Source organism: Ovis aries, chromosome 14 (assembly GCF_016772045.2).
Source record: "Ovis aries strain OAR_USU_Benz2616 breed Rambouillet chromosome 14, ARS-UI_Ramb_v3.0, whole genome shotgun sequence".
Classification (NCBI taxonomy): Eukaryota; Metazoa; Chordata; class Mammalia; order Artiodactyla; family Bovidae; genus Ovis; species Ovis aries.
In genome coordinates this window covers 16179715-16199534 of record NC_056067.1, presented here as the reverse complement: position 1 = coordinate 16199534, position 19820 = coordinate 16179715, and the positions used below count along the sequence as shown (strand labels likewise).

The 19820-nt window shown below is 45.7% G+C and overlaps 1 protein-coding gene across 1 annotated transcript in view; it reads left to right on the top strand.

Moving 5' to 3' along the window:
- The window catches only part of ABCC11 (ATP binding cassette subfamily C member 11), a 98238-nt gene that overhangs the window by 42165 nt on the left and 36253 nt on the right, over window positions 1–19820 (top strand). Inside the window, exons 10-14 of the mRNA XM_027977814.3 lie at window positions 6261–6368; window positions 11068–11328; window positions 13345–13416; window positions 16814–16938; window positions 18796–18868. Of these exons, the coding sequence (XP_027833615.2) occupies window positions 6261–6368; window positions 11068–11328; window positions 13345–13416; window positions 16814–16938; window positions 18796–18868 (639 nt within the window). The remainder of the gene's footprint in view (window positions 1–6260; window positions 6369–11067; window positions 11329–13344; window positions 13417–16813; window positions 16939–18795; window positions 18869–19820) is intronic.

Here is a 19820-nt window from a genome sequence, read left to right as displayed (position 1 = left end):
GGTTAGACTAAAGCTCTGTTGGAGTGGAGGTTCATCTGGACCAAGAAGAGGGTAGAGACGGGGCATGAACGGCATGAATTGAATGGAAGGTTCCCAAGGTACCTTCCTGAGGTCATTCTCTGGGATCCTGAGAACCAAGGGTGGTTTGCTACAGTCAGGAAAGGTCTCCTGACAGGGTAAGGTGAGGCATGGATTAAGCTTGATGCTTAGGGAGTTTTTCTTTCTTTTCTAAATTTTTATTGGATTATAGCTCATTTACAATGTTGTGTTAGCAAAGTGAATCAGATATATCGATTCTTTTTCATATTTTTTTTCCTATATAGCTCATTACAGAATATTGAGTAGAGTTCCCTGGGTCCTTGTTAGTTATCTATGTTATATATAGTAGTGTGTACATGTTAATCTCAATTTCCTAATTTATCTCTTCCCCCTGCGCTTCCCCTTTGAAAACCGTAAGTTTAATTTTGAGATCAGTGAGTCTGTTTGTGTTTTGTGAATAAGTACATCTGTACCATTTTAAATTAGATTCCACATATAAATGATATCATATGCTGTTTGTCTTTCTCTACCCGACTTAATTCACTTAGGATGATAATCTCTAGATTCATCCGTGTTGCTGCTAATGGCCTTATTTCATTCTGTTTTATGCTAAATCATATTCCATTGACTGTAGGTACCACGTCTTCTTTATTCATCTGTCATTGGACGTTTAGGTTGCTTCCATGTCTTGGCTATTGTGAATAGTGCTTCCATGAATATTGTGGTGTACATATCTTTTCAAATTATCATTTTCTCTGAATATATGCCCAGGAGTAGGATTGCTGGGTAATATGGTATATATATATATATCAGTTTGGAGAAGACAATGGCACCCCACTCCAGTACTCTTGCCTGGAAAATCCCATGGACGGAGGAGCCTGGTAGGCTGCAGTCCATGGGGTCGCTAAGAGTTGGACATGACTGAGCAACTTCCCTTTCACTTTTCACTTTCATGCATTAGAGAAGGAAATGATGACCCACTCCAGTGTTCTTGCCTGGAGAATCCCAGGGACGGGGGAGCCTGGTGGGCTACCATCTATGTTCAGTTCAGTTCAGTTCAGTCGCTCAGTCGTGTCCGACTCTTTGCGACCCCATGAATCATAGCACGCCAGGCATCCCTGTCCATCACCAACTCCTGGAGTTCACCCAAACTCATGTCCATTGAGTCGGTGATGCCATCCAGCTATCTCATCCTCTGTCGTCCCCTTCTCCTCCTGCCCCCAATCCCTCCCAGCATCAGGGTTTTTTTCCAATGAGTCAACTCTTCACATGAGGTGGCCAAAGTACTGGAGTTTCAGCTTTAGCATCAGTCCTTCTAAAGAAATCCCAGGACTGATCTCCTTCAGAATGCACTGGTTGGATCTCCTTGCAGTCCAAGGGACTCTCAAGAGTCTTCTCCAACACCACAGTTCAAAAGCATCCATTCTTCGGCACTCAGCTTTCTTCACAGTCCAACTCTCACATCCATACATGACTACTGGAAAAACCATAGCCTTGACTAGACAGACCTTTGTTGGCAAAGTAATGTCTCTGCTTTTGAATATGCTATCTAGGTTGGTCATAACTTTCCATCCCAGGAGTAAGTGTCTTTTAATATTATGGCTGCAGTCACCATCTGCAGTGATTTTGGAGCCCAAAAAAGTAAAGTCTGCCACGGTTTCCACTGTTCCCCCATCTATTTCCCATGAAGTGATGGGACCGGATGCCATGATCTTCGTTTTCTGAGCTTTAAGCTAACTTTTCTCACTCTCCTCTTTCATTTTCATCAAGAGGCTTTTTAGTTCCTCTTCACTATCTGCCATAAGGGTGGTGTCATCTGCATATCTGAGATTATTGATATTTCTCCCAGCAATCTTGATTCCAGCTTGTGTTTCTTCCAGCCCAGCGTTTCTCATGATGTACTCTGCATAGAAGTTAAATAAGCAGGGTAACAATATACAGCCTTGACGCACTCCTTTTCCTATTTGGAACCAGTCTGTTGTTCCATGTGCAGTTCTAACTGTTGCTTCCTGACCTGCATCCAGGTTTCTCAAGAGGCAGGTCAGGTGGTCTGGTATTCCCATCTCTCTCAGAATTTTCCACAGTTTATTGTGATCCACACAGTCAAAGGCTTTGGCATAGTCAATAAACCAGAAATAGATGTTTTTCTGGACCTCTCTTGCTTTTTCCATGATCCAGCGGATGTTGGCAATTTGATCTCTGGTCCCTCTGCCTTTTCTAAAACCAGCTTGAACATCTGGAAGTTCACGGTTCATGTATTGCTGAAGCCTGGCTTGGAGAATTTTGAGCATTCCTTTACTATCGTGTGATGCTGCTGCTGCTAAGTCACTTCAGTCATGTCCGACTCTGCGTGACCCCATAGATGGCAGCCCACCAGGCTCTCCCATCCCTAGGATTCTCCAGGAAAGAACACTGGAGTGGGTTACCATGAGTGCAATTGTGCGGTACTTTGAGCATTCTTTGGCATTGCCTTTCTTTGGGACTGGAATGAAAACTGACCTTTTCTAGTCCTGTGGCCACTGCTGAGTTTTCTAAATTTGCTGGCATATTGAGTGCAGCACTTTCACAGCATCATGTTTCAGGATTTGAAATAGCTCAACTGGAATTCCATCATCTCCACTAGCTTTGTTCATAGTGATGCTTCCTAAGGCCCACTTGACTTCACATTCCAGGATGTCTGGCTCTAGGTGAGTGATCCCACCATCGTGATTATCTGGGTCGTGAAGATCTCTTTTGTACAGTTCTCTTGTGTATTCTTGCCACCTCTTCTTAATATCTTCTGCTTCTGTTAGGTCCAGACCATTTCTGTCCTTTATTCAGCTCATCTTTGCATGAAATATTCCCTTGGTATCTCTAATTTTCTTGAAGAGATCTCCAGTCTTTCCCATTTTGTTGTTTTCCTCTATATCTTTGCATTGATCACTGAGGAAGGCTTTCTTATCTCTCCTTGCTATTCTTTGGAATTCTGCATTCAGATGCTTATATCTTTCCTTTTCTCCTTTGCTTTTCGCTTCTCTTCTTTTCACAGCTATTTGTAAGGCTTCCCCAGACAGCCATTTTGCTTTTTTGCATTTCTTTTCCATGGGAATGGTCTTGATCCCTGTCTCCTCTACAATGTCACGAATTGTATAAATATATATATATTTAAGGAGCCTCCATATTGTTCTCCATAATGGTTGTACTAATTTACATTTCTCACCAACAGTATAGGAGGATTCCCTTTTCTCTACACCCTCTCCAGCATTATTTTTTGTAGATTTTTTTGATTGATTTATTTTTAATTGAAGGATAATTGCTTTACAGTATTACATTTGTTTCCACCAAACATCAACATGAATCAGCCATAGGTTTATCCATGTCCCTTCTCGATTGAACATCCCTCCAACATCCCTCCCCATCCCACCCCTCTAGGTTGTTACAGAGCCCCAGCTTGAGTTCCATGAGTCATACAACAAATTCCCATTGGCTATCTATTTTGCACTTGGTAATGTATGTTTCCATGTTAGTCTCTGCATACCTCCCACCCTCTCCTTCTTCCCTCTCCATCTGTCCGTAAGTCTGGTCTCAATGTATCTTCACTGCCGCTGTGCAAATAGGTTCATCAGTACCGTCTTTCTAGATTCCATGTATATGCATTAGTATACCATAATTGTTTTTCTCTTTCTGACTTACTTCACTCTGTATACTAGGTTCTAGGTTCATTCACCTCATGAGGACTGACTCTCAAATGTGTTCTTTTTTATGGCTAAGTAACATTCAGAGCCAGACATCCTGGAATGTGAAGCCAAGTGGGCCTTAGAAAGCATCACTATGAACAAAGCTAGTGGAGGTGATGGAATTCCAGTTGAGCTATTTCAAATCCTGAAACATGATGCTGTGAAAGTGCTGCACTCAATATGCCAGCAAATTTAGAAAACTCAGCAGTGGCCACAGGACTGGAAAAGGGCAGTTTTCATTCCAATCCCTAAGAAAGGCAATGCCAAAGAATGCTCAAACTACCGCACAGTTGCACTCATCTCACACGCTAGTAAAGTAATGCTCAAAGTTCTCCAAGCCAGGCTTCAGCAATATGTGAACTGTGAACTTCCTGATGTTCAAGTTGGTTTTAGAAAAGGCAGAGGGACCAGAGATCAAATTGCCAACATCCGCCAGATCATGGAAAAAGCAAGAGAATTCCAGAAAAACATCTATTTCTGGTTTATTGACTATGCCAAAGCCTTTGACTGTGTGGATCACAATAAACTGTGAGAAATTCTGAGAGAGATGGGAATACAGACCACCTGACCTGCCTCTTGAGAAATCTGCATGCAGGTCAGGAAGCAACAGTTAGAACTGGACATGGAACAACAGACTGGTTCCAAATAGGAAAAGGAGTGCATCAAGGCTGTATATTGTCACCCTGCTTATTTAACTTCTATGCAGATTACATCATGAGAAACACTGGACTGGAAGAAACACAAGCTGGAATCCAGATTGCCAGGAGAAATATCAATAATCTCAGATATGCAGATGACACCACCCTTATGGCAGAAAGTGAAGAGGAATTAAAAGCCTCTTGATGAAAGTGAAAGTGGAGAGTGAAAAAGTTGGCTTAAAGCTCAACATTCAGAAAACGAAGATCATGGCATCTGGTCCCATCACTTCACGGGAAATAGATGGGGAAACAGTGGAAACCGTGTCAGACTTTCTTTTTTGGGGCTCCAAAATCACTGCAGATGGTGACTGCAGCCATAAAATTTAAAGACACTTACTCCTTGGAAGAAAAGTTATGACCAACCTAGATAGCATATTCAAAAGCAGAGACATTACTTTGCCGACTAAGGTCCATCTAGTCAAGGCTATGGTTTTTCCAGCAGTCATGTATGGATGTGAGAGTTGGACTGTGAAGAAAGCTGAGTGCCAAAGAATGGATGCTTTTGAACTGTAGTGTTGGAGGACTCTTGAGAGTCCCTTGGACTGCAAGGAGATCCAACCAGTCCATCCTAAAGGAGATCAGTCCTGGGATTTCTTTGGAAGGAATGATGCTAAAGCTGAAACTCCAGTACTTTGGCCACCTCATGCGAAGAGTTGACTCATTGGAAAAGACTTTGATGCTGGGAGGGATTGGGGGCAGGAGGAGAAGGGGACGACAGAGGATGAGATGGCTGGATGGCATCACTGACTCAATGGATGTGAATCTGAGTGCACTGCGGGGGTTGGTGATGGACAGGGAGGCCTGGTGTGCTGCGATTCATGGGGTCGCAAAGAGTCGGACACGACTGAGCAACTGAACTGAACTGAACTGAACACTCCATTGTAAATATGTCCCACAGCTTCTTTATCCGTTTGTCTGCTGATGGACATCTGGGCTGCCTCCATGTCCTAGCTGTTATAAACAGAGCTGCAATGAACATTGGGGTACACGTGTCTTTTTCAGTTTTGGTTTCCTCAGGGTATGTGCCTAGTAGTAGGATTGCTGGGTCATATGGTAGTTTTATTCTTAGTTTTTTCAAGGAACTTCCATGCTGTTCTCCAATGTGGCTGTATCAATTTTCATTCCAACCAATACTGCAAGAGGGTTCCCTCTTCTCCACACTCTGTCTAGCATTTATTGTTTGTAGATTTTTTTATTATGGCCGTTGTGACCAGTGTGAGGTGATACCTCATTGTAGTTTTTGATTTGCATTTCTCTAATAATTAATGGTGTTGAACATCTTTTCATGGTGGTGTTTTTTTTTTTTTTTTTTTTTTCCGGTCATCTGTCTGTGTTCTTTGGAGAAATGTCTGTTTAGATCTGCTTACTTTTTGACTTTTTTTCTTTTATTGAGCTGCATGAGCTGTTCGTATATTTTGGAGATTAATCTCTTTTAACAACAGTAATAGTTCAAAGCTATGTCGCTGGTAGCTCTCTGGGTAATTTTTCAGTGTTTCCCAACTATTCCTGTACCATGGTCAGGATTTGGGGCGTTTTGCCAATGGGGAAACTGTGGTGGGAGTGACCTGTCTGAGTTAAGGAATTATCCAGTGCTAAGCTATAAACGCAACCAGGCCTTCACTCAGTGACTTTAAGATAAGTGCTCTTCCCCACTTTTCCTAGTCGTCCCAAAATACCAAATGAAGAACCTGCTTACTGGAAGCTGCAGGTCTGGCTTTGCAGCTTGAAACTCCGGGATGGGGTCTTCCTTGGGAGGGGGAGCAGGACAGTGTCGAGACACTCACTGCCTCCTCTCTGCCTCATCCAGGCCTTCAGCACCGTGGCCACCTTGAGTCCCATGCGGCTGTTGGTGTTCTTCACACCCTTCGCAGTCAAAGGCCTCACAAACTCCGTGTCTGCCGCCGACAGGTTCAAGGTGAGTGGCCAGAGGTCTGAGCGTGCAGCCCCTTACTCCGTGTTCTCATGGGCCTGCAGCCCCATGCCGCTCCTCCTGAGTGTGACCCCAGGCCAGGCAGAGTCCAGCCCAGATGGAGAGGGACTAACCAGTAGTAGGATTGCTAATCCATCTAACTCGGTGATCTCCTGTGCTCAGGGTGGTGTGGGGCTGGGCAGACAGATGAGTCAGGCTAGTTCCCAGGCCCCAAGGACATTCTAGGACATGGATCCAAACCATATCTCAGCCAGATGTTGTTTGACCTGCAGACCCTGTTCAGGTGTGGGTAGAGTTACCACGATCGTTTTGGTTTTTTAAAAATTGCATCTGTTGCTGGCATTTAAAAAACCGGAAATTGTATATTAAAAACTCAGATTTCTGGATTTTCTTGAATAATCAGAAGATCTGGCAATAGTGGACCCACATTATTCTGTGGCCACAGCAGCTCTAGCCGAGGTGGTAGCTGCCCCTCATGTAGTCAGGGAATTCAGGTGGAGTTTGCTGCAGCCTCCACCATGCCATCGCACACTTCCAGGCCTGGGGCTTACTTTCCATCCATCATCTCAGCAATGGTTTACTTCACTTCTTTACCTTTCTGGTCTTGTCCCTATAGGCATCGAAGTTGAAAAACTCTCATCTAAACCAATTTCTAAAAGCATTTTATAGTCATCTCTCCTAAATGTGTGCAGTCCCCAATCTACATCATCCATTCACTCATATACTTATTTAAAAAAAAAAAAAATTAGCAAGAAGTTTCCTGGCAGTCCAGTGGTTAAGACTCTACACTTTCACTGCTGTTGCTCTGATTCAATCCCTGGCAGGGAACTTAGATCCTACAAGTCACACAATGTGGCTTAAAAGAAAAAACAAGCAAAAATAATGAATACTCGTCATGGAGAACACCACAGTGAGAATGATCGTATGGTTCCTGCTCTCAGAGGGTTATAATTGTTACCAAGTCCAGGCTCACTCTGCTCACCACACGACAGGCCAATTAATCAAGAGACGAGGTGTTGAGGCAAGGAATACAACTTTATTTGGAAAGCTGGCAGACTGAAAAGATGTCAGAATAATGTCTCAAAATAACCATCCTATGGGGGTCTGGATGCCAGGTTCTTTTATAGAACAGAGATGAGGGGAGGTGAGGAAGTAAAAAAGACCATTGGTTTTACAAATATCTCCTGGCATGGCCAGCCTTGGGAAGGAGATGTGTTAATTTTTTCCTTCCTGTAGCCATCCACAAGTGGACACGGTCCTGAACAAAGGCATTCTGGTTAAACATTCAAGCAGAAGGGCAGGGTCCCCTGAGGCAGGCCATTATGTACCCTTTTAGTGGATAAAAGCAATGGGAAGCAAAGGTTAAAGGGAAAGAAGCAGATCCAATATGGAGTCAGTTCTTTTCTATAATGTAATCTGGTATTGGAAACAGGTGATGTCCAAGTGGATTAACCATCCGAGAAGATAACATTAGCTCATGTGAAGGGCTGTGGTGCCAATAAAGCAGAGTGATGTTCTGGAGTGCATGCTGGGGAGGGCTGGGGCCACGGTGGTCAGGGACAGATCTCTCCCAAGGAGAGGTTTGGGTTGAGTGTTAATGACAGAGCAGAGAGGACAGCCGGTACAAACACCCTGAGGCTGGAATTAACTTGTCTTGTCTGAGTAACACTAGTTCTTGACTTATCAACAGCCTCAGGAGCTCCCTAACCTCTCAGCTTCAGCTGTTGGGGCCCCTTCTGCCTCCTCCTCCCCACTGGAGGAGTTCTCCTGCCCTCCCCTTCCATGCCTGTTTCTACCTGCAGGAGATGAGGAGGCTACAGCCTGGGCCCAGAGGGTGGGTAGGGATGCTGGCAGAAGAGGAGGAGGCTGGAAGGGGAGGGTCAGGGCAAAGCTACGGTTTTTCCAGTAGCCATGTACAAATGTCAGAGTTGGACACAAAGAAGGCTGAGCACCAAAGAACTGATGCTTTCAAATTGTGGTGCTGGAGAAGACTCTTGAGAATCCCTTGGACTGCAAGGAGATCAAACCAGTGAATCCTACAGGAAATCAACCCTAAATATTCATTAGAAGGACTGACGCTGAAGCTGAAGCTCCAGTACTTTATCCACCTGATGCGAAGAGCCAGCTCATTGGAAAAGACTGTGATGCTGGGGAAGACTGAGGGCAGGAGCAGAAGCGGGCAACTGGGATGAGATGGTTGGATGGCATCACTGACTCAATGAACATGAGTTTGAGCAAACTCCAGGAGATAGGGAAAGACAGGGAAGCCTGGCATGCTGCAGTCCATGGCGGGTCTCAAAGAATTAGACACGACTTAGCTACTAAACACCAGCGAGAGGGCTAAGATATCAGACCCTGGGCTGCACTTCCTCAGCGCCTCAAGGGGCTGGGGCTGTTACGCTGGACAGGTACTAACCCTCCAAGTCCCTTCACTTCAAGACCTCTTTTCAGTCATCTGCATTTTCTGTCTGATGCATGGGCCTTTGTCTTTGAGATCCTCAGACTGGAAGGGGGAAGAGAGATCTCTAAGGCCAGAGTCTTTCTCCTCTGTTCCCCTCAGGGCTGTACTAAGGAGTCACCTTGTGGGTGGGGCAGGGAGAAGAAAGCTGCAGGCCCTCAGGAAGGCTGCCTCCATGCAGGTAGCCACAGGTAGGAGGCAAGCTGGCTGCTGGGTGCTGCTGAGGCTGCACACTGGGGCTCCGGGCAAGGCCCTGTGGTAGGCAGCCCTCCAGACCACCTTTTCCTTTGCACTGGTTATTAAAAAAATAATAATAATAAATGAAAAGTCACTGAGTGGCATCATTAAAGTTACAGACTGAGAATTTGCTGAGAGCATTTGGGGGTCACCCCATAACCCAGTTTGTTGGTGTCGATTCATGTCCAGGTGTGTGCTTGTTATACTGACACATTAAGGCAGTGTGCTTTTTTTTTTTAAAGCAAGGGAATGAAAACCACAAATCTGGGGACAGTGTTTGCCCAAGGGGAGGGCTTGGAAAGAGGGAGTTTCTTTGTCCCACCAAGCCGGAGGATGAGCTGGGGAAGGACCCCATTGATCGATAAAAGTCATGGCTCCTGGGTCCACTGGTGGGCTCACAGATATTCAGTATGTTATTAAAAAATTGCTAAACGAGTAAATGCCCAACTAGCTAAATGAAATAAAGTGGGCCATGCAGTTCCTGCTGATGACTGTAAGCCTTGACCCAAATATTATAGTTAATTCATTTCAATGTACCTGAGGTTCAATTTTAAAAAATAAACAAACTACCTTTTTTCTAAATTTTATTTTATGTTAGAGTATAATTGATTTACAATGTTGTATTGGTTTCATGGATACAGCAAAGTGATATATATATATGTATATATATACACACGCATTCTTTTTCAAATTACTTTCCTGTATAGGTTATTACAGAATATTGAGTAGAGTTCCCTGTGCTAAACAATAGGTCCTTGTTGATTATCTATTTTAAATAGAGTAGTATGTATCTGTTAATTCCAAACTCCTAATTTATCCCTCCCTCTACCTTTCTCCTTTGGTGACAATACATTTGTTTTCCAAGTCTGTGAGTCTGTTTCTGTTTTGTAAATAAAATTCATTTGTATCTTTTTTCCTTTTTAGATTCTGGATTTTCTTCACTTGGTATGATAATCTCTAGGTCCATCCATATTGCTACATGTGGCATTCTTTTATTCCTCTGAAAATAGCTTTTTGTTGTGTTTTTGTGAAATGCTATATACTCTTTGCAAAGGTTCAGACAAGGCCAAAAGATACAGAAAATAAAGATTGCTCAGCATTTACTATGGAGAGACAAAATCAATTGTCCAAAATGTCTGCAAGTGTCTTTCTAGATCTCTTTCTGAGCATGCCCTGGTGGAGAAAAGCAAATGTAATTTGATCAGTGAGATCATACTTCCCACCCACCTTTTTTTGGTGCTAGAATTCTTGCAGTTCAACTCTTATTTCTTGCAGACAGTGAGATGGAGGTGTGGAGAAAAGTGACCTGCCAATACATTTTGAAATATATGACCCAAACAGCATTTTGCACAGTCGTGCCTGGACAGACATTTTTACTTTTAATACTTAGAAATGAAAGTTAATGAGAAAAACTGCACATCAGTATTATGTTTCAACAGCTCTTACCACTTAAGTAATGAGGCTAATGTAGGTTATGTCACTGCTGCTGCTGCTGCTGCTAAGTCGCTTCAGCCGTGTCCGACTCTGTGCGACCCCATAGACGGCAGCCCACCAGGCTCCCCCGTCCCTGGGATTCTCCAGGCAAGAACACTGGAGTGGGTTGCCATTTCCTTCTCCAATGCATGAAAGTGAAAAGTGAAAGTGAGGTCACTCAGTCGTGTCCGACTCTTAGCGACCCCATGGACTGCAGCCCACCAGGCTATGTCACTAGTTAATGTTAAGTTAAAATGGAAAAGAACTCATAGTACAGGAAGGGTACAAACGTGAAAGAACAGCCCAGTAGTCTGAGATTTGGAAAACCCTGATGTGGAATTTTCACCAGCCAGAACTAGCTTCTTCTAATTGATGGTGGTTCTTCAGACTTCTCGGTTTATTAAAAGTTCATAAATCAGACCAGTTGGCAAGCCAGTAAAATGGGTATGTGTTCCTACTGGACTAAAGAACTAAATTCCTCCCTGCTTCCTTTTCTTTTTTTTTTTTTCTGTACAGAAATTTTTCCTCCAAGAGAGCCCTGTCATATATGTTAAGGCATTGGAAGACCCCAGCAAACCAGTGGTTTTAGAGGAGGCCACATTGTCATGGAGAAAGACTTGCCCTGGGATCGTCAATGGAGCCTTGGAGGTGGAGAAGAGCAGATACACTCCTGAGGGGATGACCAGAGCTCAGCCACCCCTGGGTGGCCTTGAGCCAGAGGATCAGGGGGACACCCGGGGCCCAGAGTTGCACAAGATAAACCTGGCGGTGTCAAAGGTACCCTCATCTGGTCCAAGCACACGGGCTGGTAGCCAGACTTTTAGGGCTGAAGACCGGGAGATTGGCCTCACGCACCGCCATTTCCTTGGCTAAAAACTGCCCTCTCCAAGATCTCCCTCTAAAATAGAAATTTTCCATAGAAAGACAAAGAAAACTTCCATGGAGGGCAAATAGGAAGTCTTTCATACTTAAGTGTAAATCAGTTGATCATCTAAACTGTTTTGTAATAGCATGACCTAGAGTAGCAAGCTGTATGTTCGCTGGTCTTTGGAGGGACCAAGGATAAAGAGAAAAGACTATACTAAGGTTTATTAAGTTCCTAGTGTGTGCCAAGCACTGTGCTATATCTTTCAATTGGGTTACTCTGTGAACTGATTTCATTTGGCTTCTTCTCTGACTAATATTTGCGACAGTTGACTCCTCTGCTCTGTCCAAATCTCTTCTCTATTATCTACTTATATCTGTTAAAGTATAATAGATATTAATATCTAAAAATCATATAGGTATAGAATATAGACATTGATCTATATCTAATAATAGATATATCTAAAATAGACACAAATATCTAATAGCAATAAATATTGACATCTAGTAATAATAAATATTAATATCTAATATTAGTGATATATCTCTATTTCCCCCCTTGGTGGTCACCTGCAATCGCATGGCTCTAGGTTCCATCTCTATGCTGTTATTATCTCTAGCCTTGAAGTCTCCTCTGAGTTCCAGACTTCACTCTCTTTATTACCTCCTGTTCAATGCCTACCAGATATTTCAAACAAAGAAGACCAACACAGAACTTGGTTTTCACCCTCTCTGATCCATTCCCCAGGTCTTCTCCATTTCTGGAGGTGGCATCACCATCTTTCCAGTGGTTAAGGTCCTAGAAGTCAAACTTTCCTTTCCTTTCCTCCCACCCATCCAGTCTCCATCAGCGAGGCCTGGCAGCACTCCGAAAGCATCTCTCCTGGACCAGACTCATCTCGCCACAGCCTCCTCCGCTGCCCCAGCCCCAGCCACCAGCATGCCATGCCCAGCTCCTCCAAGAGCCTCCTTGGCAGCCTCTTTGCTTCCACTTTTGCCCTCTTCCAGTCCATCCCGCATGGTGGACAGAGGGAGCCTTCTAAAACAGACCCGTTCGAGTCACTCTGCTGGTTCAGTCCTTCAGTGGCCCTCCACTGCACTTAGGGTAGAGTCCAGCTTTCCCTGAGCACCTGCCCACGTCCCCAACCTTGTCTCTCACTGTTCCCTCCACAGCAGCGCTCTCGCTGCTCTGTGTCAGTCGCCTTGTTCCTGTCTCAGGACCTTTGCTCCTCGTGCTCCCGTGGTGTGAAACCTTCAGGCCTTCTTCTGTCTCACTCCTTCTTGTCATTCAGGCATCAGCTGCAGTGACACATGCTCTTACGAAGCCTTCCCTGGCCAGCCCATCTAACACTGCTGTCACGGTAGCGACATCCAACTGTCTGTCATGGTCGCAAATGTATTTAATTTATACCACTTACCACCATCTGTCTTCTTTGTTTTGTTATTTATTTCCTGGTTTTTCTCTTCCCACTAGTTGTAAACTTAATGAGAGTTCTTTTCTTCGTTGCTTGGTACACAGAAGAAATGCACATGACTATTCGATGGATGAATGAATGAATAAGTGAAAGAATATATGCCGAACTGGCTTCGTTATCCCCATTTTACAGATGAGGAAACTGAGGCATGGAGAGTCTAAGTGACTTGCCCAGGATCATAGAGTAGAATAGATGTAGACCTGGAATTTGGGTTTTGTGCCGGACAGGACCATCTGTGCATAATTCCTTTCTGCCACTCTCATGCAATTTCCTTCCTCTGAGGTTGCCCCATCCCACCTGGATAGACTGGCCTCTCAGCTCCTCTTGAGCTTTGTCTGAGGGGCCTTGGGGTGCGTGTCGCTGTTTTCTGTTTGTCATTTTTCATAAAAGACAATAGACCTGTCCTGGGCAAGTCAGCTGTCCCAACGCCTGTCTGTCCTCCTTGGCTTTGCAGGGTACCATGCTAGGGGTCTGCGGCAACACGGGGAGTGGCAAGAGCAGCCTGCTGTCAGCCATCCTGGGGCAGGTGAGTGTCTTGTGGCCCATGCATGCACCCCGCCTCTCCGAGGGCCAGGAACTCTCAGGTTCCAGGTCCCCCAGCAAGTCACACCACCACGTCTTTCCCACAAAGGGGTCTAAGCCAATAGAATTTTTATAAATTCAAAACAGTTGAGCATGTGCCGTGGGGGAGGTGAGTTATGACTGTGCTTCCATTTTACCTTCCAATGGGAGAACCACTTCTTAGGACACCTGGAGCTTCATCCTCATCTGTTCTCTGTGCTTTCCCTGCCCTTTGCTGTAATCAAGCGGCCACCAAGGTGATGATACAGGCACCTCGATGCTTGATATGATAATACAAATCATCTCATGAAGACAAACTCAGAGTGGGACATGTGTCCCTATGGAGACAGCATCAGGCCCTTGAAATCGGAACCATTTAATCGCATTGCCTTGGGACATTCTTGAGGTTTGCTTCATCTGCAGCTCTGCAGGCATGTGACTCAGCCCACTCCTTCTCCAGTTTCCAACAAGACCAACCCCTTCCCCCCAAACACTGAGGTCATGTTGCACACCTCCTAGTGAACAACAAAAAAGAGCCATAACACCTGGACTCTATCCTAACAGCCATCTGTGTGTCTATGGCCTCCTTCCCGTGGGGGAGCTCTCCAGCCCTTCCACACTCAGCCTCAGCCTCACTGCGTCCTAGGGCTTCTCTCCTACCCCCTCCCAACTTTGTCCATTGTCCTCCTTCCCACATGGTTGGGAGAACTATCTGATATCCCTCCTTCCTTAGCTCCTCCTCCTGAAAGCACACGGACAAACTCATCACCTCCTAGGAAAGCGGTCACCTTGTCAATAGCAATTCTCTCTGAATACATCAATCTGATGGCTCGTGTGTTTTTGTGCGCCACAGGTGATGCAACTTATTCCCCCAACTTCTTACAACTAAGGAGAAGAAAACTTCCGCTTTTAAAAAATAATTCATTCATTCACTTACACATTCGGCTGTGTTGTGTCTTAGTTGTGGCATGAGGTGTCTTCATTGCATTATGTGGAATCTTTCATTGTGGCTCATGGATTCTCTAGTTACAGTGTGAGGGCTTAGTTGCTCCCATGCATGTAGAATCTTGGTTCCCTGACCAGGAATCAAACCCACATCCCTTGCATTGCAAGGTGGATTCTTAACCACTGGGCCACCAGGGAAGTCTCCACTTTTTTTTTTTTTAAATAAAAATAGTTTGAATAGTATTTGAATGCCAGGCCCTGTGTTCAGAGCTTCCCATTTTTTCCCTTGGCCCCCAACCCAAAAACAACTCCATGAGGAAGGTACAGACATTGAGGTGAGTTTCAGTTCAGTTCAGTTCAGTCATGCAGTTGTGTCTGACTCTTTGCGACCCCATGGATCACAGCACCCCAGGCCTCCCCGTCCATCACCAACTCCTGGAGTTCACTCAGACTCACATCCATCGAGTCAGTGATGCCATCCAGCCATCTCATCCTCGGTTGTCCCCTTCTCCTCCTGCCCCCAATCCCTCCCAGCATCAGAGTCTTTTCCAATGAGTCAACTCTTCGCATGAGGTGGCCAAAGTACTGGAGTTTCAGCTTTAGCGTCATTCCTTCCAAAGAAAACCCAAGGCTGATCTCCTTCAGAATGGACTGGTTGGATCTTCTTGCAGTCCAAGGGACTCTCAAGAGTCCTCCAACACTACAGTTCAAAAGCATCAATTCTTTGGCACTCAGCTTCTTCACAGTCCAACTCTCACATCCATACATGACCACTGGAAAAACCATAGCCTTGACTAGACAGATCTTTGTTGGCAAAGCAATGTCTCTATTTTTCAATATACTATCTCGTTTGGTCATAACTTTCCTTCCAAGGAGTAAGCATCTTTTAATTTCATGGCTGCAGTCACCATCTGCAGTGATTTTGGAGCCCCCAAAAATAAAGTCTGCCATGGTTTCCACTGTTTCCCCATCTATTTCCCATGAAGTGATGGGACCAGATGCCAGGATCTTCGTTTTCTGAATGTTGAGCTTTAAGCCAACTTTTTCACTCTCCTCTTTCACTTTCATCAAGAGGCTTTTTAATTCCTCTTTACTTTCTGCCATAAGGGTGGTGTCATCTGCATATCTGAGGTTATTGATATTTCTCCTGGCACTCTTGATTCCATTTTGTGTTTCTTCCAGTCCAGCATTTCTCATGATATAATCTGCATAGAAGTTAAATAAGCAGGGTGACAATATACAGCCTTGACGTACTCCTTTTCCTATTTGGAACCAGTCTGTTGTTCCATGTCCAGTTCTAACTGCTGCTTCCTGACCTGCAGATAGGTTTCTCAAGAGGCAGGTCAGGTGGTCTGGTATTCCCATCTCTTTCAGAATCTTCCACAGTTTATTGTGATCCACAGTTTACAGATGAGTAAATGAGGCCGAGAGAGGTGACTCGCCCACAGCTGCCAGCAGGTGAGGGATGCAGCCAGCGAGGACAGCAGTCCAGCTGATGTCAGAACTCTGCTGCTCGTCACAGCTACGTTTCCCAGCAGCTTCCCTTCAGGGCCACCTTTCTACGTGGCTAGCGGCTTGTCGCTTCGAATGAACCAATCACTTAGCTTCCCATGAAGGAAAACAAAAAGATGTCATTTAAGGGTTTAGTTCTTATTAAAGCCTGTCTTCAGTTAAGAAGTAGGAAGCACAGGATAAGAAGAGAAAGAAGCATAACATCATGAGGTCCTCTGCTGGGGTCATGGGCATGAGGGCTGTGGCCTTGATTCTTTTTAAATGTGTGCGTTTAAATTTACCCTGCAGAAAAGCAGGAATAACACTATGGTCAGGATCCATATACCCACCACTGAGATTCAGGAGTTGATAGCATTTGTGTACTTGCCACATCTATGTAGAAATATACTTTGTAGAACCATTATTTATTTATTTTTTGGTAGACTTATTTTAAATTACAAAGATTATGACACTTTCCCCACTAATGGTTCACCACGATGTCCAAAAAGTAAAGGCATTTCCTGATCCGTGATGACATTATCACACCCACACATCAGTAGTAATTCCGTGATACTCAGGGATGGACAGAGGTGGCCTGGAGCTTTCCATCTCACAGCAAAGAGCAGGGAGGCACTGCTTGCTACGGATTGGGGCTGGGGAAATAAGAGGAAAAAAGCGTGGGTGACTTCAATGCGAACCTTGCCTTCAGTCACAGTAGGAACAGATCTGGCTCTCCCCAACTACTGCCCACGGCCTTCTCAGGGCCTTCACAGTGGGCCTGGCAGGATCCTGTTAAGATTTCATTTACACAGGAGAGCCCCCAGGCTCCTGGAGCACAGTGGAGCCCTGGGCACTGTGGCTGCTGAGCCAGGGGGGATCTGTTCTGTGGCTGCCACAGGCCTGAGGCTGGACTCACTCTGCCGCAGATGCACTTGCTGGAGGGTTCAGTGGGGGTGCACGGAAGCCTGGCCTATGTCCCCCAGCAGGCCTGGATCATCAACGGGAGTGTCCGGGAGAACATCCTCATGGGAAGCCAATACGACAAGGCCTGGTAAGCAGGGCGGGACGTGGGGGTCTGGGGCTGGTTTGGAGAGGGGCCTCTTGCTGCTAATAACGACTTGCTGTGTGCTCACTTACGTGCATCACTGTATTTCCTTCTCACTGGGAAGGAAAGATTCTCATCAGATCCATTTTCTAGCGAATCAGCTGAGGCCCCCAAGAGACTGAATAATTTGCCTGAAGTCGTTGAGCTGCTAGGATATGGTAGAGTCAGAATCTGAACTCAGTCGCTTTCAGAAACTTCAGGCTAAGTAACTTCAGTCGTGTCCCACTCTGTACAAGCCTATGGACCATAGCTCCTCTGTCCATGGGATTCTCCAGGCTAGAATATTGGAGTGGATTGCCATGCCCTCCTTTAGGGGTTGTTCTCAACTGAGGGATCGAATTTGTGTCTCACGCCTCCTGCAAAGGCAAGCAGGTCCTCTACCACTAGTGCCACCGCTTAACTATTATGCTCCTTTGGCTCAAAATAACCCTCCCCTTCCGAAAGTGTTACTTTGAAACTTCCTTGTGTTAATTAATTCCTAACCTAAGAAGGTAAAGTCAAAAGCTAAAACACACCGTTGATGTGCAACAGTAGAGGAAGGAGTTTAGATTCCCAGCCGGGCCCACACCCTCCTTGCCCTTTGCAGCCTCTCCCTCCAGAGTCCTGGGTGGACCTGCTTGAGACATGCACTTGGAAATCATGAGCAAAGTCTGGTCTGTGGAGGAGCAAGGAAAACTGCTCTGATTGCTGCAGCTGTGCTTCCAACTCTGGTGGACTCTGGCCCCTTTTAACTCTGCCTGATTTTGCAATCTGCCTGTTGTAACCTTGCTGAAAGGCACAGATATGTGGGTGTATAAACCAGCTATCTCCAGCCGGTTGTTCTGTGAGCTCCTCAACATCAGGTCCAATGTGCCCAGCCCCCACCCCACCTGCTTTTCCTCCCAAATTCCCAATTAGGCTTAATGGCATCACTGAACTGTGCACCCCAGGGAGCCCGACCCTGCCTCCTCCAAGAACCACCTCCTCCTTCCACATCTAATTGGTCAGCAACCCTGGAAGACTCAACCTCCTAAACAGCTCTGGTATAATATTTCCCTTCTCCACCTCCACTGCCAGCGCTGGTCCGTGACCTTCTGCTTGAACAGTGCCCGCTGCCCCGCTCTTGGCTCCCTGTCTCCAGCCTTCTGCTCTGTTGACCTTTGTGCTCTGCTTCCAAGGCAGCTGTCTTAAAAGCCCAGTCTCTGTCACTGCTCAGCTTTCAGACTGACTTGACTCATAGAGCAGTTTGTCAAAAATAAAAACACACTATCTTTTGACTCTGAAAATTCACCGTTAGGTACTTAATCCATGCAGCATCACCCATGAATGCCAAGATCCACGTACAAGAATGTTCACATCGAATTATTCAGGACAGCTGAAAGCTAGCAACAATCCAAATGTCCAGCATTAGCTCACTGGCTAAACAGCGCATGGTACTTCCCTATACTGGAATACGGTCGTGCCATTAAAACAATATAAACCTATATCTGTTGCACATACCATACATCACTAGATTATTTCTGAATATGTATAGAGGAAACTCTTAGTGACTAATCGAGAGGAAAGCAGCTGAGGGTCAATGATGCGAGGGAGACTCACTTTTCACCTTTTCTTCTTTTTGTTCTGTTCATTTACCAAGTGCACGTGTTACATTAAAAAAAAAAATGAAGGAAGGAAATGAAAAAAGCCTCCTGTGATTTACCATTAAATGCAGGATCCAGGCCAAATTTTTCAGCACGGAATGCAAGACCTGCCCTTCCAACTCGAGAAGGCTGGAGGGCCTCTGGCCGGCCGCCTGGCCCTTTAGCTCCCTCTCCTTTGCAGGTATCTCCAGGTGCTCCACTGCTGCTCCCTGCACCACGACCTGGAGATTCTGCCCTTCGGAGACATGACGGAGGTGCGTGGGAGGCGAGGGTACCCCGCTTCTGCTGGGATGGTGCCTTTGTCATGCTGTTCTGGGGTCCCCAGCCTGCCCCCCGGGTAGGTAGACGAGGGACCCCAGCTCTTCATTCCCAAAGCAACTGGAGCTGGTCCTGCAGTCTCAGAGCCTTCCCTCCCCAGGGAGGGAAGTTGGGACTCACCTGACTTTGGGAGCTGACAAACGGGCTACCTTGCCCCACCGAAATGGGAGTTGATCTCAGACTTCTTCTGAATCAAGAGCAGAGACCCTGTGAGGATGAGAAGCACCACCTCCCTCCACTCCATACCCCCACCCCTCCACTCCGACCCCCACCCCCTCATCATCCACCTTTGCCCCTCCCACCACCCTGCCCCTCTCTAGAGCACTTCCTTTGACAGTGGGGATGGCAGCTATAGCCCCGCTGTGGCAATGCCAGTTCTGACTGCTAGGTGTTCCTGATAATTCTCCATCTTTCACGTCAGTAGCCACTTTTACTCTACATAAGACCTTTGTAAGATAAAAGCAGTATGGTTGCTTGATTTTATTATCTAATGATAGCTCAGTTGGCTGAGCAGTCACTACATTCAAGGTACTGTTCTAGCAACTCTAATATATTAGGTGAGCCTCAGATAACCTGAGGTCAGTTCTTTTGTTATCCTTCCTTTAACGATCAGCAGTGTACCCTGGAGGGCAGAGAGCTTGGTTGTTTTGTTCAGGGTCTCCCCTTCAGTAGGAAGAACCAGCTCTGGTCTGTAAAATGCATCAGTAATAGTTCTGACCCCATCAGGATGATTAGAAGTTTAGGTGAGTTGATACATACTTGCTTTGAATAGTGCTTGGTGTAGGGTAAGTGGTAGGCCATCATTAGGAGAAGGAAATGGCAACCCACTCCAGTGTTCTTGCCTGGAGAATCCCAGGGACGGCGGAGCCTGGTGGGCTGTCGTCTGTG